The sequence below is a fragment of the Chamaea fasciata genome, unplaced genomic scaffold, assembly GCF_029207755.1.
Source record: "Chamaea fasciata isolate MVZ Bird 193981 ecotype frontalis unplaced genomic scaffold, bChaFas1.0.hap1 SCAF_8, whole genome shotgun sequence".
Lineage (NCBI taxonomy): Eukaryota > Metazoa > Chordata > Aves > Passeriformes > Sylviidae > Chamaea > Chamaea fasciata.
In genome coordinates this window covers 23,585,745-23,602,243 of record NW_027094093.1, presented here as the reverse complement: position 1 = coordinate 23,602,243, position 16,499 = coordinate 23,585,745, and the positions used below count along the sequence as shown (strand labels likewise).

General features: G+C 44.7%; 1 protein-coding gene across 4 annotated transcripts in view; it reads right to left on the bottom strand.

The window, feature by feature from the left end:
• CFAP65 (cilia and flagella associated protein 65) overlaps positions 1-16,499 on the bottom strand; it is a 31,707-nt gene that overhangs the window by 5,962 nt on the left and 9,246 nt on the right. For 3 of the 4 annotated variants that reach the window (XM_066190143.1, XM_066190138.1, XM_066190139.1), the window contains 15 exons: positions 15,643-15,780; positions 14,522-14,767; positions 13,884-14,108; positions 13,491-13,643; positions 12,077-12,242; positions 11,384-11,512; positions 10,678-10,903; positions 9,632-9,760; positions 9,173-9,349; positions 8,431-8,497; positions 4,476-4,586; positions 3,491-3,682; positions 2,579-2,737; positions 1,125-1,265; positions 514-630 (listed from right to left, as the gene is read on the bottom strand). In XM_066190143.1, the coding sequence (XP_066046240.1) occupies positions 514-630; positions 1,125-1,265; positions 2,579-2,737; positions 3,491-3,682; positions 4,476-4,586; positions 8,431-8,497; positions 9,173-9,349; positions 9,632-9,760; positions 10,678-10,903; positions 11,384-11,512; positions 12,077-12,242; positions 13,491-13,643; positions 13,884-14,108; positions 14,522-14,767; positions 15,643-15,780 (2,376 nt within the window). The remainder of the gene's footprint in view (positions 1-513; positions 631-1,124; positions 1,266-2,578; positions 2,738-3,490; positions 3,683-4,475; positions 4,587-8,430; positions 8,498-9,172; positions 9,350-9,631; positions 9,761-10,677; positions 10,904-11,383; positions 11,513-12,076; positions 12,243-13,490; positions 13,644-13,883; positions 14,109-14,521; positions 14,768-15,642; positions 15,781-16,499) is intronic. The other variant, XM_066190140.1, reaches the window with a different exon arrangement.

Sequence of the window (16,499 nt, the reverse complement as noted above, 5' to 3'; positions counted from 1 at the left end):
ATAGTCTCTGGCTCAAGTCATGCCTGCTTCTCCCCTTCAGGAGCTCCCATGTATTCCAGTGACAGGAAGAGGAAAAAACAGTGGTATTTTAAGACTCAGACAGAGAAGATATACTCTCTTGCCAAAGAAAACCAGGAAAGAGTCAAGGGGGACACTACTATTGGTCTGTGCCCACAATAATATTAAAGCAGAGAGACTTGTTTTTAATAGATATCAAGTCTTTGGCATCCAGTGAAAGCCATTCCCACTCAAATCATCACTTCTAGCAGCTGGGTTCCCCTCACAAAGCTATACGTTGCACAATTATACTTCATCTAGTGAGCCACACAGACAGCTAGATGCTTAAAGCATCGGGAAGGATGAAGCTAAGTGTCTTCAGGAATGAGAAGTGTATATCAAAGAAGGATTCCTTCAGCTGGAAGCAGCAGGCAGCTGACAGCTGGGGTCAGCCATTTGGGAACCACAATGACATGCCCAAGTCATGGTAATACACAGGTACCTCTTGGGTCTCACCTCACACACGAGATTTATTCTGCAGAAGGAGGGATTCCCTGTAGGTTGCAGTGTGATGAAGCAGGGGATACTCTCTCCAGGCTGCGCAACCCCTGACTCTGGAGCAATCTCCAACACCTGGGTGTAGGGGCAGGGAGGGAGGAAAACAAAATTAAAAAAAAAAAAAAAAAACAAAAAAAAAACAAAAAAAAAAAAAAAAAAACCAAAAAAAAAAAAACAGAAAAAAAGCCAGAGGAGCTATTTCACTGTGCTGGGACCTTCCTGTGTGCTTTCTCTTTCCAGGGAACACACCTCTCCTTCTCAGAGGTATGTGGCATGAGACAGATGCAGTTGATATATTCTAAGAATAAACATGGCCTTTGCTGCTGGACAGAGTCCTGAGGTTTACCACATTGTGTAGTTCCAGCTCCATATAACCTCACCAAAGTTTTCAGATTTCCCTTCTGAATTCCTGTTGTTCCCTGTCCTAACCCTTCCCTTCACTTTTTCTTTCATCATCTAGTAGAAAGCCAGTTCCCTAGAATTGAGTGTCCTGTTGAAAATGGAGCTGTGAGGTCCCTTCATGGCACAACAGAAATGGGCAGGAAGGCTGTAGATCAAAGAGGATTCACCTTTTCTTTATAGAAGCTTATCTGCCAGGTAAACACCACTGCCTTGGTCTTCGAGATATTGTTGAGAAAAACAAGTCGACCAGCTTTGGTGCAGTCTGGAATATTTCCAAGGCAAATCCTGTGATGGGACAATGTGGCTGCCTGCAGGAAGCAAGGAGAAACCAGAGGGAACAGCAGGGAAGGAAGATGGGACCTAGGCATTGGGGAAGGGGAGTCATACAATCATCTCTAAGTTGTCCAGCAATTCCAAACAATATTAACCAGATATCTTTACAATAACAACTTGAGGGAGTATAAAAATTCTCTCAATTTTGCACTGGTTACAGTGACCTCAAAACGTCAGCTGTGATGCAGTGGGATTGAGTTGGCAATGAATAAGAAATAACATTGGTGTTGGACAGGAGAAGATCTCAGGAGCACAGAGGACCAATAACATCCTGAATTCTCTCTGCAGCACTTGCAGTCCAGGCCTTTTCCTACTTCAGCTGAGAAACATGAGGTGTGTGCTTGTGCAAAATTCTTATCAAGCTGACTGTAAGTTTTGGGAAATTGATCCCTAATACACCTTGCTACTAGTATGCTACTAGTTTGTCCCATTCTCCAGGCACAGTGCAATCTCTAATTAAGTCCAGTAATCATTAGAGAAAGAAACTTAATTTCCGACAACAGAGCCTTGCAGAATGCCATCTTCATTGTCAGACTCAGGCAGTTTTCAATCATCTTCTCTTTGCTGTTCTCAGGAATATAATGGCCCTGCTGGAAGCAAAAGAGCTTGTGGAGCTGTGGCTGGCTCCAAGGAAGGCATGCTAATGTCACACAGGTTGAATCCTTTACCTGCCAGGAGAAAGCTTCTGCTGCTGCTGTGTAATGCTCATTCACTGTGCTTGGATCTGTGGGTGAGTTTAACAACAGATTGTCCAGGCTGGCAGGTCAGCTCTAGCCAGACCAGACAAGCTCCTGCTGAGCCAGCAGCAGGTCAAACAAGTGCATTCCTCTGCATGTGCCTGAATAGATGACCATCCTGCAGTCAGCATTCAGGTTATGAATCACCTGAGTTTGGCTGGGAAATGATGGCAGCCAAGACCTGACAGAGTATGGCAGGAGTATAATGGTCTTTTTGAGAATGATTTAGCAAAGAAAAAGGTGTAGGTTCACAGAAGAAAGGCAGCTGTGATGGGAGGTAACTTCTAAGAAAAAATTCAGTACACAAACAAACCCAAACCCATTTTTCTTCTAATGGCTATGGAAGTGACAAGCTGAAAGGAAGACACCTTTCAGCTTCCATGAGTCAAGCTCTGGATCACCTCCTGGAAGGGAAATATCTTGTTCTATCTCACAACAAATGAACTCTCCTGCAACACAGACTACTGCAAGATGGGGTCACTTGTAAATTTCAATCTCTCTCACACATTTCTGGACTGACCATATTGCTCATATCCCACACTTTGACTTACCTGCCCAGGAACAGTTAGCTTGGCAGAACCTGGAATGGCTGCAGAAGAAAGAATCTGGCTGGATGTGACAGCTTCTCCTACAATATTTGGATTGTAGCCTACTCCCTGGAAAGTAATCTGGGTCGACTCACCGTCCAGGATGTGGATGAGAACATCAACCTACCTCGGACAAGATAAAAGGTTTAAGTCCAGAGTCATATTTGGGAGAGATGTGCAATAAGCTAGCATACTTGCTTATGGACTGGTCTAAATACACTCCAGGCATGGATAAAAACAAATCCAGTCTCTTTAGCTCTTTCAGACCTTGGCCTTTCCTGCTAGCCCAGAAAAGCTGGTTAAGTAGTCAATTAGCCAGTTACAGTATGAGATGGACAGAGACTCCCTCTTGGAGCAAAGGTTGGAGTTTTAAAATTAAATTTATTTATTAATGCATTCACCACAGACTGAAGCAACAAGTAGTGCTACAGCTCTGGCCTTGCCTGCCTGCTGCAGGCCAGGACAGAGGTCTTTGGGAAGGCTGTTTTTCAGAGGTTTGCAGCAGCATACACAGCAATGATAGAAGACACTGAGTTCAGTCTCTTTGGTGGGAATTTTTAGAGGCCAACAATGAACCACAAATCTGAACAGATACTATTGATATCCCCAATTACTGTTTGATCCTTGAAAAATATATGAGATGACTCTGGTTGTGGATGATATCTTTTCTTGGGAAGAAAAAACTTATGAGACAAATTTATCTGCTCCATTTACAGACCAGAGCAGCCACTCATCTGCTCTCAAGACTCTTTGCTTCCTGGAGGCATAGAGCTCAATTCAGCTGTAGCATTATGTGGACCAACCATAAGTAAGAAACCTAAAGAATTTTACGTCAGCAACAGAATCTGTTTCTTCCAGTCATGAGGAGGCTCTTACCATGTATGCTTTAGCTTCCAGTGGTGAGAAGATCCATTCAATGTGGCCTGTTTCACCAGGGGGGATTTCTCCTTTAGGAGTTAGGCAGACAAACACAGGATGCTGAAAATTCTTCTCCTTTATCTTCCCAATGTTGTCCAGCTGAACCTCAAATTTCACGGGCATGGAGCCACCATTGCAGAGTTTATAAATCTGAAGGGAGTCAGAAAGAGCAGTGCTGATTATACCAGGTACAAACAAGTCAAACCAGTTAACACTTCCCCAGAGGACACTGATAAGCATTAATATTTAATAATCAGCTCATCTCCTAAGAATGAGGAGACCTCATAGTGTCAGGATTTAACACTGAGGCTCTGATAGGCAGCTGTGCTGAAGTTTATCATCACCACACATATACATTGATAACCAAAGTGCCTCTCCAAATGGTGTCCTCCCAATTCACACTAGGGGAAAATTAAGACAGATTAGCTAAAGGGATCACTGTAAAGCAGATTACTTAAAATGCAAAAACACTTGTATTAAAGTGCTCTTAATTCAATTCAGACTTATTTATTTCCCAAGTAAATTAGGCAGAACAGAATCAAAGCTGCCTTTTTGCTTAATAAGTGTTTAAGGAACTAAAATTAATTTACTAAAAAACTAATTAGCATTTATTTCCAGAGTACTTGGAGCAGACAGGCAAGTTTTCACTCAGATCCAATGCAACAGAATAAGTGAAGAGCCCAATAAGCCTCATAAATGTTCTGATTAGAGTGAACACCAAATCTTGTCAAACTGGAGATGGTGAGAGGTACTTTCCCTGCTGTCATCCCAGCAGCTATTTCCAAACTCTGCCTAGAACTATCCTCAAAGTTCTCCTGTGATGCTTTCCTATGGAGGCCAATCCATTTTCCGAGAATTTCCTCAGACACTGCCTGTCCTCGGGATGCAGTAGTACTAGCTCCTTCCCTACACTTGCTGCTGGGTTTGGCTTCAAGATGCTCACCTGTGTGGGGGGGTGGGAGTCTCCAACAGCAGTGGGTGAGAAGACGTGCTTAGTGGATGCAAAGTGAATGTACCGCTGATCGCGTTCCACTGTCATACTGATGAAGGTCAGCTACAGTGGAAAGAAATGCAGTCACTTTCTCACAGGGCCTTGGTCCCATCACTAACAACTGCACAAGGACTCTGGAGTACTTTGCAAGCTGAAGGCCACACAGTTACAAACTGAAATTGGTAATACCAGGATAGCGTGTCCTAAGAAAAAATTAAGGAGATGGAGAACCTACTGCAGATTTTCTCTGAAAGGTTCTCTTCTTGTATCAGAAAGACTGTACTTTTCTCCCTGCTATGCCAGGCATCAGCATCAGTGCTTCTCTGTGCAAGTGTATGGTGGAAATTCTCCATGAATGCAAGTTTCTGGATTGTACACAGGAGAGTATGCAGCTCTCACAGCCAAATACTTTGGAAAGACAGGATTTAGGTAAGTAATGGCCTCCTCTTGGAATGGACCATCTGGATGTCCTCTGGAGTGCTCCAAGAATGTGTTCTAGCAGTCCAAAAGCTAGAACCAAGGCCAAAAGCAAGAAGATCCCAGCTGAACTTTAAGTGATCCAGTGGTGATCAACAGTATTCTGCTGGCAAAGCAGCCGCCAGGCACTCCAAGAAAGTGGAGAGATTTACAGAGCTATTTCATAGAAAAGGTTTTGCATTCACACAGGCTCCTGCATTTTGAGAAAACCACAATCAGGCTGAAGATGCAATGACAATGCACTGTTTTCTGCAGGATTACCCCAAAGTACCTCTGAACTGTCAGCTTTGGAGTAGAGGCTGCAAAACAGTCACCTAGTAACGTCCCTGCATGGGCCAATGGAAGCCAAGTTGCTGCAATTTACAGTAAGTTAAGCCTGAAGCATGGCTATTTTTCACATGTGTGTGCAAAAGACAGAGAGAGTATTTGCAAAGATAGACACCTGCAGGACATAATGTATCAACTGCTTAAAAAAAGACCAGAGAATGACAACTCCTTTTAGAAAACCCGTTCCAGTTCAGATCTATAAGCAAAATGAGGAGGGAGAAAGAACTAGAAATACAACATTAGCAAGGTCCCACATGGGATCTTTTCAAAGCACTACATGAGTATTCAGCCTCCTGAGAACCACAGCTTGCCAGATGAAGTGAAAGTAGGAGAAAAACAAAAGCTTTGTTTTCAAATTTCAAGGGAAAAAGGGATAGGAACCTCCCTGAGCTTTGGGAGTGAAATACCCATTTATATAGCTTCAGTCAAAAAGCCACCTTGCATTCCAACAGATCAGGACTGCTCAGGAAAAACTGTCATCAGTTTCCATTTGACACAGGATATGACATTTAGAAGATTATCAGTTAAAGAGAGGCAAATGGAGAAAAGTGAAGACCTGCTGCAATCAATTCTCATTCTAGAGTGCATAGACTTCAACCCACAGTGAAGACTTAAGAGCATAAGAGGGATGCCAGGGGATGCCAGATTCCCCAGGGAGGAGAGCTGCCACGAGAACACATGTTGCAGGTGATAACATCTCACAAAACCTAACTAGCAGCTATGAAGTGCAAACATTTGCAGTTTGTAAAACCTGCGTGCTCAGGGATTCTCCTTGGGATCCTGCCCTTGTCTCCAGGGAGTTTTGTGAACCAGCCTGCCTGCGACACATGCAGCTGGCTGGGCTTTTCCTACTAAAACTGTTGGGGACTGCAAATTCTGCCTGGCCAAACGACTTCAGAGCTCTGAGAAGAAGCAGTCTTACAGGTGAAGAGGCAAAGGACAATCTGTGAAAGCATTAGGCAGTGGGAAGCTTTGTTTCACTGCTGCACAAGGAATTGGGTAACACACAAGTCCTACAGATGTCTCCTCCTACAGCCAGAAGAAATTGCCAATGGGAAATCAGTTTGGGTCCTCCAGAGTACCTATAAATCATCAGAGGACTAAAAATTGGCCACTGAATAGGGAAGGAATAACAGAGAAGCTCCTCCTGAAAATCAAGTTGGGGAAACAGAGGAGCAGTAGGCTCTGTTGGGGAAACAGAGGAGCAGAAGGTCAAAATCTATCCATGCATGTAAAGTCATCGCAGAAGTGAATTTAAACCCAAAGGAAAAACGGGCATTGGCTTGCAGGTGGCTAACCACATGGCTCTGAAGCCAAATAATTTGGAATTTGACAGAGTAACCAAGCAATACCCCAGCCCAATGGCCTTCTCCTCTGTTTATTGTTGCTTTCTGAAATTTCCAAAGTTTAACTTTTGGTGTGACATTACAGCATTTACTTCCCTTAGGGTTAACATATGTTCTGCACATTTCACCAAAATCACAGGTGAGGATTTGCTCAACCCTGGAATGTGAGCACACTTCGGGCAGTTTCTGCCACAGGAGCTGGAAACTCTGTGCACTTCATGCCATGACTACAAGGAAAGTAGGCACAATGAGTTCAGTCCCTCAGCTGCCCTCTTCGCAGAAGAAGTATCTCCCACTCCTACTTTCCAATATCAGCAGTTCAGTAGTGGCACTGCATCTCCGCAGGCTGCAACCACCTGCACTGCTCCATGTCTCTGGACTGGCTTCTACAACTCCTATTGCTGGAGCTCCAAGGCACCAACGGATCTTTTCATCCCAAGGGCATCCCATGCTTTTCTAGCCCCTTCTGCAGTGACAGCATGAGGGAGGCTGGTGACCTCTGGTAGCCAGCAAAGCCACTGGCTATATGGCAAGAGAGAATGTATGCCCTATAGGCCTCTGGTGCTCCAAAGCCTCTTCCCTCACTGCCCAACTGGTGAAAGGCTCACAGTCAATCTCAGGACTGTGCCAGGCAGGCAGAGCACAGGGAGCCTGTCCAAGGGCTTTGAGGGAAGGCACAGTTAAGCCACTGTTTGAACAGCTTGGTCAAAGGGTTGGATTTTCAGCTGACAACAGTCCTGAAAGAAAGGAAAAATAAAAGAGATGTGTGAACACAATGGTCTGATAGGAAACTTCAGAGACAGACAGGAAGGCTCACCCGGGCATGAGTGGTGCCTGGCAGAGCACAAGGTGACTTTGACTCTAACTGACAGTTTGAGAGAGGGGGAGAGAGAAAAATTAGTTCCAAGTCTGAGGAGACGCTCAGGGAAAACACACCACAGATCAGCTCTGGGGTGCTTTAGAAAGCAGAGAAGGAGGAAGAATGAGTAAGAATCTCCTCTATCATTGGTAGAAGAAATAAGTGGGTGGACAAAGGCTGCAGCCAACCAGGAACCCAGGGAGTATCTTGTGGGCTTGGGGAAGGAGTTGACCCTGTAACCCCGGAGCTGGAAGGTGTTCTTCCACCCTGTACATTCCCAAACTACCATAACAACAGGTGGTATATTTGGAGAAAAACTCATTCCAGGAGGGGTCAAAAAGTATGGAGGGTAGATGACATGGAGAGATGCAGGAAAGCTGCACAGGAGAGAAGCAGGATAGGCTGCAGATCTGAATTCCAGATACTGCATGGAACAACTCACGGTGAGGCAGATGAAATAAGGGGAAACATGCACAGGAATCGTGACTGTGAGTTACACCAGAGTGTGGAAAACATGCAGGGACTGTAAAATCTGGGAAGGCTGTTTTGGACTTGGAGCTGTCTTGAATGAAGAAGCAATTCTGCACCAACAACATTAATGAAATATAAAAGTTAATAATAAATAAATAATAGTCCTTTTGCTGAAGAACCCAGCAGATGCAACATCCAAGGGCCATTCTGTCAATGCACTGCCCACATCACTCTGTGCTGGAACCACAAGTTTGTCAGAACATCGTTTTTATGTCTCTGCTTGGCCCTCTGTTACTGCCTGGTTAGTGCAAATTCCAGGGGAAGGCCATAGCTCCCTCGACACTGTACAGCTTCTGGGGAAAACACCTCTTAATTCAGTTCCTACCTGCTGTTATTCTGCAAATGGAAGGGACACCTGCTATCTTACCAGAATCTCATGGCCATGGGAAATCTTCAGCAGGACAGGGAGGCGATCAGTGCCAATGAAATCATGTCTAGCAGTGAAAGAGGAGAGAGAGGAAAACAGTAGAAATCAACGTTGTGCCCAGGATGATAGAGCCACACAGAACATTAGAGACAATTCACTTCCCAGCTAAAGAGTCACTGTTGCGTAAGGGCCCCGGGGGGGAGGGGGGGGGGGGGCGGGACCCAGTTGTGTTTGGGTGGAATGAGTGATTCAATGTTGATTTTAGTCATACACCTATTTAGGGATGCAAGTTTCTAGGCCAACAGAATGCCAGTACTTCTCAGACATGGTCTGCTTTGAAACGGGAAGCGTTCAGCTTTCTTCATACCTTCTACAGGCACAGAAGGGATAGTAGCTCTAGCTGGTGACAAAGATAAGAATATTGCTACATAATCAAAAGCACGGGAAGTGCAGCATGTTCATCTCCTCAGCTCTCAGGTCAAGGCAGACTAGTGTCCCCACCATGTCCCACTAAATGCCTTTTGCTCTGCAGTGTTAAAGGACATTAAAACATTCTCCTGAGGAAGACAAGCTCGGTGGGGTCCAGAAACTGGACATGCTCAGGAACTTTTTACTTGCCCAGCCTCTGCTGAGGAACATGTGATAAGGAAGGAAAACCTGGCATGGAAACTCAGGGGACTTGATGGCATGTGTTGTTCTAGCACACAGCCTGAAGCTCTGAAGAACAGATACTTGTCATCACCTGTGTGAGAGCTGGACAGATTTCTCCTGCCTTGGAAGAAGTGTTCCTGACTTTGGGGAAACACTGAAGAGCTGGTTATCCTGAATTCTCATCTGGTGAAGCTCCTGGGGGGTAAAGTCAGCATCTTCTGCCCAGTGCTCCACATCCATCTTCTGATCAGAAGGAAACAAGAAGGCCCTAGGGAACCAATCAGCTGGTCATCAACAAGGATATGCAGCTTCCCCAGGGCTATGGTCAGTATATTCAATCCAAATGGGCTTAGCTCAGCTGGTGGCCACATCACATTTCATCAGTTCTGTTCTGCAGCTCCCTGATTGCTTCACCACCCAGACTCACCAAGAGACCTCAGCTGCTGCTGTGCCTACAAAACCCACCCTATTAATCTGCAAATTTCTCACAGCCCTTTGTGCACTTCCAGACCCTCAAAAAGAAGACTGAGCTCCAGTGAGCACTGCTTACCAGTCCACAGGTACCACACCCTTGTTCTCCAGCAGAAGTGTCACAATGGTAGGCTCTGAGCCTACCGGGGCAGACCCAAAGTCAAAATCCAAAAGGAGAGAGGTATACACTGGAGGGATCAAGCATGTGCTGGTCGCAGGAGAGAAAGAAGATATTAAAGTGAAAAAGGAAGAAGGGTCCTCAGGGCATGACAAGGGAAAGGTCATTCTACACTGACTGTCTTCCTTATAATTCTTGTCTGACCTTATGTTCTTGGCCCTTTTGAGGGAAATGATGCTGGGCATAAGGCAGACCTTCTGATTTTCTTTTAAAAATCTTTTATGTACGTCTAATGAGAGTGAGTGACATAATAGAGTCCTGCTTAGCCTGAAGTCTCTCTTTAGCTCCCCAGTATAAGGGAGTCACTGGTATACTGGAGCAGGCCCAGTGAAGGGCCACTAAAATGGCTGAGAGCTGGAGCACATTGGCCAGGCTGGATGGGGCTCTGAGAAACTCAGTCTAGTGGAAGGCACCCCTGCCCACAGCAGAAGGATTGAAACTAGATAATCTTTAAGGTCCCTTCCAATCCAAACCATTCTATGATTACAAGAATTGACAGAGAGACCTGGATTTGTTCAGCCTTATTAAGCAAGGGCTCAGGAATGGCAACTGTACAAGTTGCAATACAAGATATTCTGATGAGATACTAAGAAAAAGGTTTTTACCATGGAAATGGTTAAACAGGAGCTCAGACAAGCTGTGGTTTCTCCATCCTCAGAGATATTCAGCATTGAACTGAATAAGGCCCTGGGCAACCTGATCTATATGTTCCTGCTTTGAGCAAGGGGATACACCAGAGACTTTTGGAGGTCTATTGCCATTAAATCATTCTGTTTCTGTGGCTCCTTTCAAGGGAGCTCAAACAGAAAAGTGGAGGTGAGCGACCGCCTGCAGCAGTTAGGATGGAATAACAGCAGGGAGCTACAACATATGCCAATAAGCCACAGCATCTCTGTCTGGCTCATGCAAGGGACCCAAAGATCCTCTGAGCCATTTCCTCATCTCACCTGTGCCTTGTGGGAACACTGTAGGTGAGCTCGCCAGGAGTTGGGTCTTGCTCCAAGAATTCATTCAGTGTGTCCAAGGAGAAGAGCTTCCAGAGGTGCAACTTGCTGATACTGCTGGCAATCCCCGTTATACAAGCATCTGTGATGCGCAAAGTTGGGTAGACGCCTGTTGCTACAATGCAGCAGAGGAGCTGCTGCTTCTTTTTTGTGCTTGCAAGATCTGCAGCTTGGGAGAGAAAGAAACACCAAAAAGTAGTCATGCACCACTAAGGGATCATTTTGAGTGCAGCAAAAGGGAAAGAGGCGTACCAAAAACAAAGAAAGAACAGGCCTTGTACATAGTCTTTTCTTTGACAGCTTCTCAAAACCCCTAAACCAGTGACCTCTAATTGTACCTTGACTTCTGCATTCAGACATCACCAAAAGACTATGAATGGATCCTTTTCAACAGTGTATTTACACAATTTCGTTTTGCACTATGTGAAAAAAACCTTTTTTATTTAAGCCAACAGCCTAACCATTTTATGAAGTGCCCCTTGTTTTCACACTGAAAAATCATAAACAGTTATTTATATCTTGTCTTCTCACTATCATTCATGTGACATCACATTTTTCACCTTCCAAGCTGAAAACTCCTTGTCTTGCTAGCCTCTTCATTTACAAACCCTGCCCCCCATCTCTGAACATCTCTAAACAACCATCTCACCTCTGGATGTGCAAATAGCATATTTGATTGACCAGGTGTAATGCAGCCGACGGGCTGGCCTTGCTTTTATTTGAACAAAAGCTTTTGATCTTGCAGGGATTGTTCCTTTGGAGTGTTCCAGCTCTAGAGCTGTAGGATACAAGAGGTGGTATGAGATCTTGGCATTACTGTTTCTTACACCACACATGTTGTGGTACACAGATCACTAAGTCTTCCCGCACTCTAGCTACTGCCACCCCTTGCCTAATTGTTAGGATTTCCTTCAGGTGCTGAATTTGAGATTCCCAGACTACAGCTGTAGGCAGCTCATTGGGAGTAGCCGGATTGTCTCTGGCCAGCAAAGAACAGGGAACCTCCCAACCAGAGGAAGGTCCCCTAGAAAGGCATCTAAGAGCTGAGCTCCAACATTTCTTCTGGTAAGGTCCTTTATTTAACTTCCTTCTCTGGTGGGAAGTTTTATCTTATTTCAAGGTCCAGATTGGTCTAACTTCAATTGTCAGACTCTGGATTATTCTTTTTCCAGTGAGATAGAAAAGTGACCTCCTATGCAAAGGAACAGACTTAACTTAAGGTATGAGAGAATCAGTGCAAGCCAGCCAGCAAGCAGTCCAACCTCCAAGTTAATTCTAGATTGATTTTGGAGAAAAGAGGGGAAAACTAAGGTCCTGTCCCATGCTAATTCCTTTACAGTACCCAGTGGATCGCTGCAGACCTCCTCACGGTTACGGGACCCTGTGATGAGTTGTTCCACACTGAGGATGTAATTCAGAGTACAGATCCCATCATTTAGCAGTACAATGCTGCAGCTTTTTTGATCACCAACTAGAACATTTCCAAGGTTCAGATGTTCCTTTTGTGCCTGGAATATAAACCCGCCATGCTGAGGTCACTTTAACATGTCAAGCATTGTGGTTGATTGTAGCCACCACTTATCTCACCACATGCTGATCCCTTGGCATGTGCAGTGCAGTGCAAAGAACTGCCTGCTTTGTGTAGGACCTGGCATGCCCTGGGAGACAGAACTGTTAAGGTTAGAAAAGATCTCTAAGATCATTGAGTTCAACCATTGACCTCACACTGCCAAGTCCACCACTAAACCATGTCCCTGAGTACCATAACTACATGTTTTTTAAGTACTTCCAGGAAGGATGACTCAACCACTTCATTGGGCAGCCCATTCCAATGAGTGACAATCCCTTTCCTGAAGAAATTTTTCCAAGTATCCAACCTAAACCTCCCCTGGTGCAATTTTAAGTCATTTACTCTTGCCTTATTGCTTATTACTCAGGAGAAGAGACCAACACTCACTTTGCTACAAACTCCTTTCAGGTAGTTGGAGCATGATAAAATGTGGAACAGGTCTGCAAGGGACTCAGTCCCTCCTCCAAATGCTTTCTCCTACTGGTTTTTAGGCTGCTTGCTGGGTAGGATGTAGCATATTCAGGGCTTTGACACCACTAGTTGTCCAGCTGCACTTAGGCCAAGGCTGATATTTGCTGGCCCTTTCATGACTGCTTAAAGAGTCCCCCTCTCTTTTGGCTAGTTGTGCACTCACATACATTTAAAATTACTAAGTACCTCGAAGACATTAACACCCATCAATCAAAATGATTGACATGGGGCAATGACTTACAAAGAATTTTTTTATTTACCTCTGGTTCATTAAGAAATCTGACCAAAAATGAAAGTGTCTGCACAGACCTGCAGATAACAGGAGGAAACCCAGGTGGAGGTGTACTGGCTACACCACTTCAAAAGGTCCACTACACTTAGAAATCAGAGTAATGGCAAAACAAATGGAGGAGAGCAGACAGAAAGAGGGAACCATGATTCCCAAGGAGCCAAATGGCTTGCTTTGTTTATTCTGAAACAGAGCAATCCGAAAGGATTTGTTAAGGTCAGATTTGAACCAGCAGGACTTTTACAACATGTTGCCATTAGGCCACTAGAATGAATACTGTCACTTACACTGAAAATAGTGTCTGGGAATTTTGCTGTAAATCCGTATTGGCTGCCTCCAGTACAGTTTGTGCAAAAAGGCAAAGTCTAAGACCCCCATTCCACCCTAGTCCCCCCTTCTACTACTCAGTGGACCCCTGTGCCTTACCCTGATCTTGCCCAGGGCTCCTTCTCCAGTGACCCGTAAGACATAATGGACATCTTTGGGAGACACAGGGTCTGGGCTTTTCCACTTCACACACACCATAGCTTGCATCAGATACTTGATTTCCTTGTCAGGAGTAAAAGTCCATGCCTGAGCCTGCAATCACAAGAGGGAAGAGTGCTCACAGGAACTCCTGTCCAGAGCTAAACCCAAATACCTCAAGGATTACATTTAATGCACAGTCCCTTTCTCCATTATAGCTAACCTAGTTCTCTACTGACACACCACCTCCATCTGTGTCAAAGATTCACTCTGGGAATGAACATCTAGATATTCAGACAGGCTGAGGTTGTATTGTAGAGAGCAAACTATAACTTTGGTAGAACTTGAACTTACCATGGCTTCATAGGGCTGGAGGATCCCTGCAGTGGGGCTGACAGACAGGATCTTACTGTCAGACTGATGGATCTTCCATGTGAAAACCATGGGTAGCCTTGTGCAGTTTTTAATGGTGTACATTCGTGTAGAGGAGGTCCCTATCTGGAGAGGCTTGAAGTAGAGATTTCCATCACCTTCTAAGAGCAAAAGAAGGGACTGCCCACAACTCTGGAGAACAATCTCCTGTGAAATTAAGAGAAAAAGTAGCAGACATTAGCTAGAAGTCTCCGCTACCTCTGGAGAAACGTAGCAAAGATGTTGCTCTTTCCAAAAGAGAAGCAAGAACAAACTGGATCTTAATAAGGAGAGGGAAGCACTTTAGGCTGTCCTGTCAAGTCGGGCCCTTAGCATAATACAGTATTCCAAGAGATGGAAATGCAAGGAACAAGGCGTACAGGATGTTTGGCACCACAAAGGCCTTCTTTCTGCAATGTTGACTCCATATTAAATGTTGAAAATATTCTTTCATTCCTACTTCCAAAGAAAAAAATCCAAACTATCCATTGGGAGACGTAATAGGCATCACAGTGCAAGTCACTTTGAAGACTACAAGGGAACAAAACTTTGCTCACCATCTTCCACTTCCCTCTCCTTACCTTGGTGTATGCAGGATAAGAGTTCAGCTCCAGAGGCAGGACATGCTTCTGCAAAACTGTGTTAACTGGGTGAGTGGAGAGAAAGAAAATCTGGTGGCCTCCTGGAATGATGTATCCTGAGCTGGGCTTGACCAAAACAGAGGGACAGGCAGTTTGGTTCACAATGAAGGTTATTAAAGAGGTGCTCGTGTTGGACAACAGCATGCTGCAGTAGGTGTCAGTGTCAGGAACCACAGGAGGAAAAGTCTGGTGGAGACAGGCAAGAAGGGTTGTTTTCACTAGGTTTAAAAACCAGCTTAAAGAAAAGTTTTCACTATATTCAATTCCAGGTTCTAATTAGCTGAGTCTATGGAGAACTTTCTAACTGCTTCTTTTCAAGAAAAGAAATAAAACCACCCATGGGTACACAAATTATGGTCTTTTCCCTTCCCACAGTGGCCCTCATGGGCTCATGGGACTGGTGAAGCTATTTTCCACCATGCCATGCTTTACGCCCATCCAGTAAGCAAGCTTCTTGATGGTGCCTGCAGTTTCTGCACGGATAGTGACATCCTGGATGAAGAATTCCAGCAGGCTAGAATTTGCTTCACTTATGCATATCAAATAAAGGCTGCATGTCCTAGATTAGCTGAGGAGATTTTATAAGAGGTTCTCAAGACTATTCTTACTTCTTAGGATCAGATCTCACTTTTCCTCACAGGAAAAATACCTTACTGTGCTACAGGAACAGCAAGAAGAGAGAGAGAACCTTCCCCTCTGTCTTACAACCACTTCTCTTTTGTAAGTGAGGATTCTGTTTTCCCAAGTGCATGCAGAGTTTTTGAGGCTCCTGTGAGGGGACTGAACACCTTTGTTAGTGCCTATGTTCACCTAAACAGAAAGGAAGGTGATCCCAACAGCTTTTCTCTCAGAGTGAATGAGATGGTCAGTGCAGCTGACTTGGTGGAGGCTGGGAAGCTAATGCAGGAGAAACAGCATAATACTTTTGTACCACAGCAGGAGCCTCCAAACCATCAGAAACCACAAAAGACACATCTCAGAGCAATGGAAGACAAAGCAAGGAATTCAGAGGCAAACACTAAGTGTCTCTGCAAAGATCCAAAGGTCAATCAGTTACACACTTTGGGGACATCCAGGATGTACTGTGGAAGGAAGTGCACGCATTCTGCCTCGTACGTGTGTGCTCTCAGTCTCACAGTCAGGCACCACGATGGACAGATGGTGGCATCATTCTCAATGTTGGTGTAGTGTCTCATCACCTGCAGACAGACAAGGGACAGTACAGTGTATACAGGGAGGAAGTGTGGTAAAGTGCCTTCACAGAATCACAGATTAATCTGAGTTGGAAGAGACCAAGTGCACACACTATCTCAAGCAGCTGTTTGTTCAGTGACATCTCTGGGGCTAAGGAATTGACATTTTCAGGGAAGAAGGACTGACCAATGCCAGATGAGAAACAAAGAAAGAGAGGCTTGCAAATGCTAAGTTTCACTTACCGGGACGTTTCTGGGTGCTAAATCTCCTGTAACTGCAGACTCACATAACGTGAATCCTATGTCACTTGGGAGAAGAGTGACAGTGCCCCCAGCAGCTTTACTTGTGGAGGTCCAGACACAAAGGCCAAGTTATTGCCCATCACCCAGGCCACAACAACCATTCTTGTGCAGGCTCACATCTACACTAACAGTGCAATAATTCATAGTAATTCCTCTTTCAGTGAGGTGTACTATGCTTCATCTTCCCTAGGGGTAAGAGCAAGTGTGCAAGTGCATGAGCTGTGATTTGTTTCTGTCATTTCTCTGGCAGGACACAGGTGAAAGAAAAACTTTAATCCAACAGTGTATCAAAGCAATGGCCAGAAGAGTTAATAGAGGTGCTAGTTTGTCAAATTCAAAATTAAGGGTTTAAACTGAATTTTAACTGCCCTAAAATACTTTATTCTGCAAACAGTTGCTTCCTAGGTCATGTTTGGTCTTAG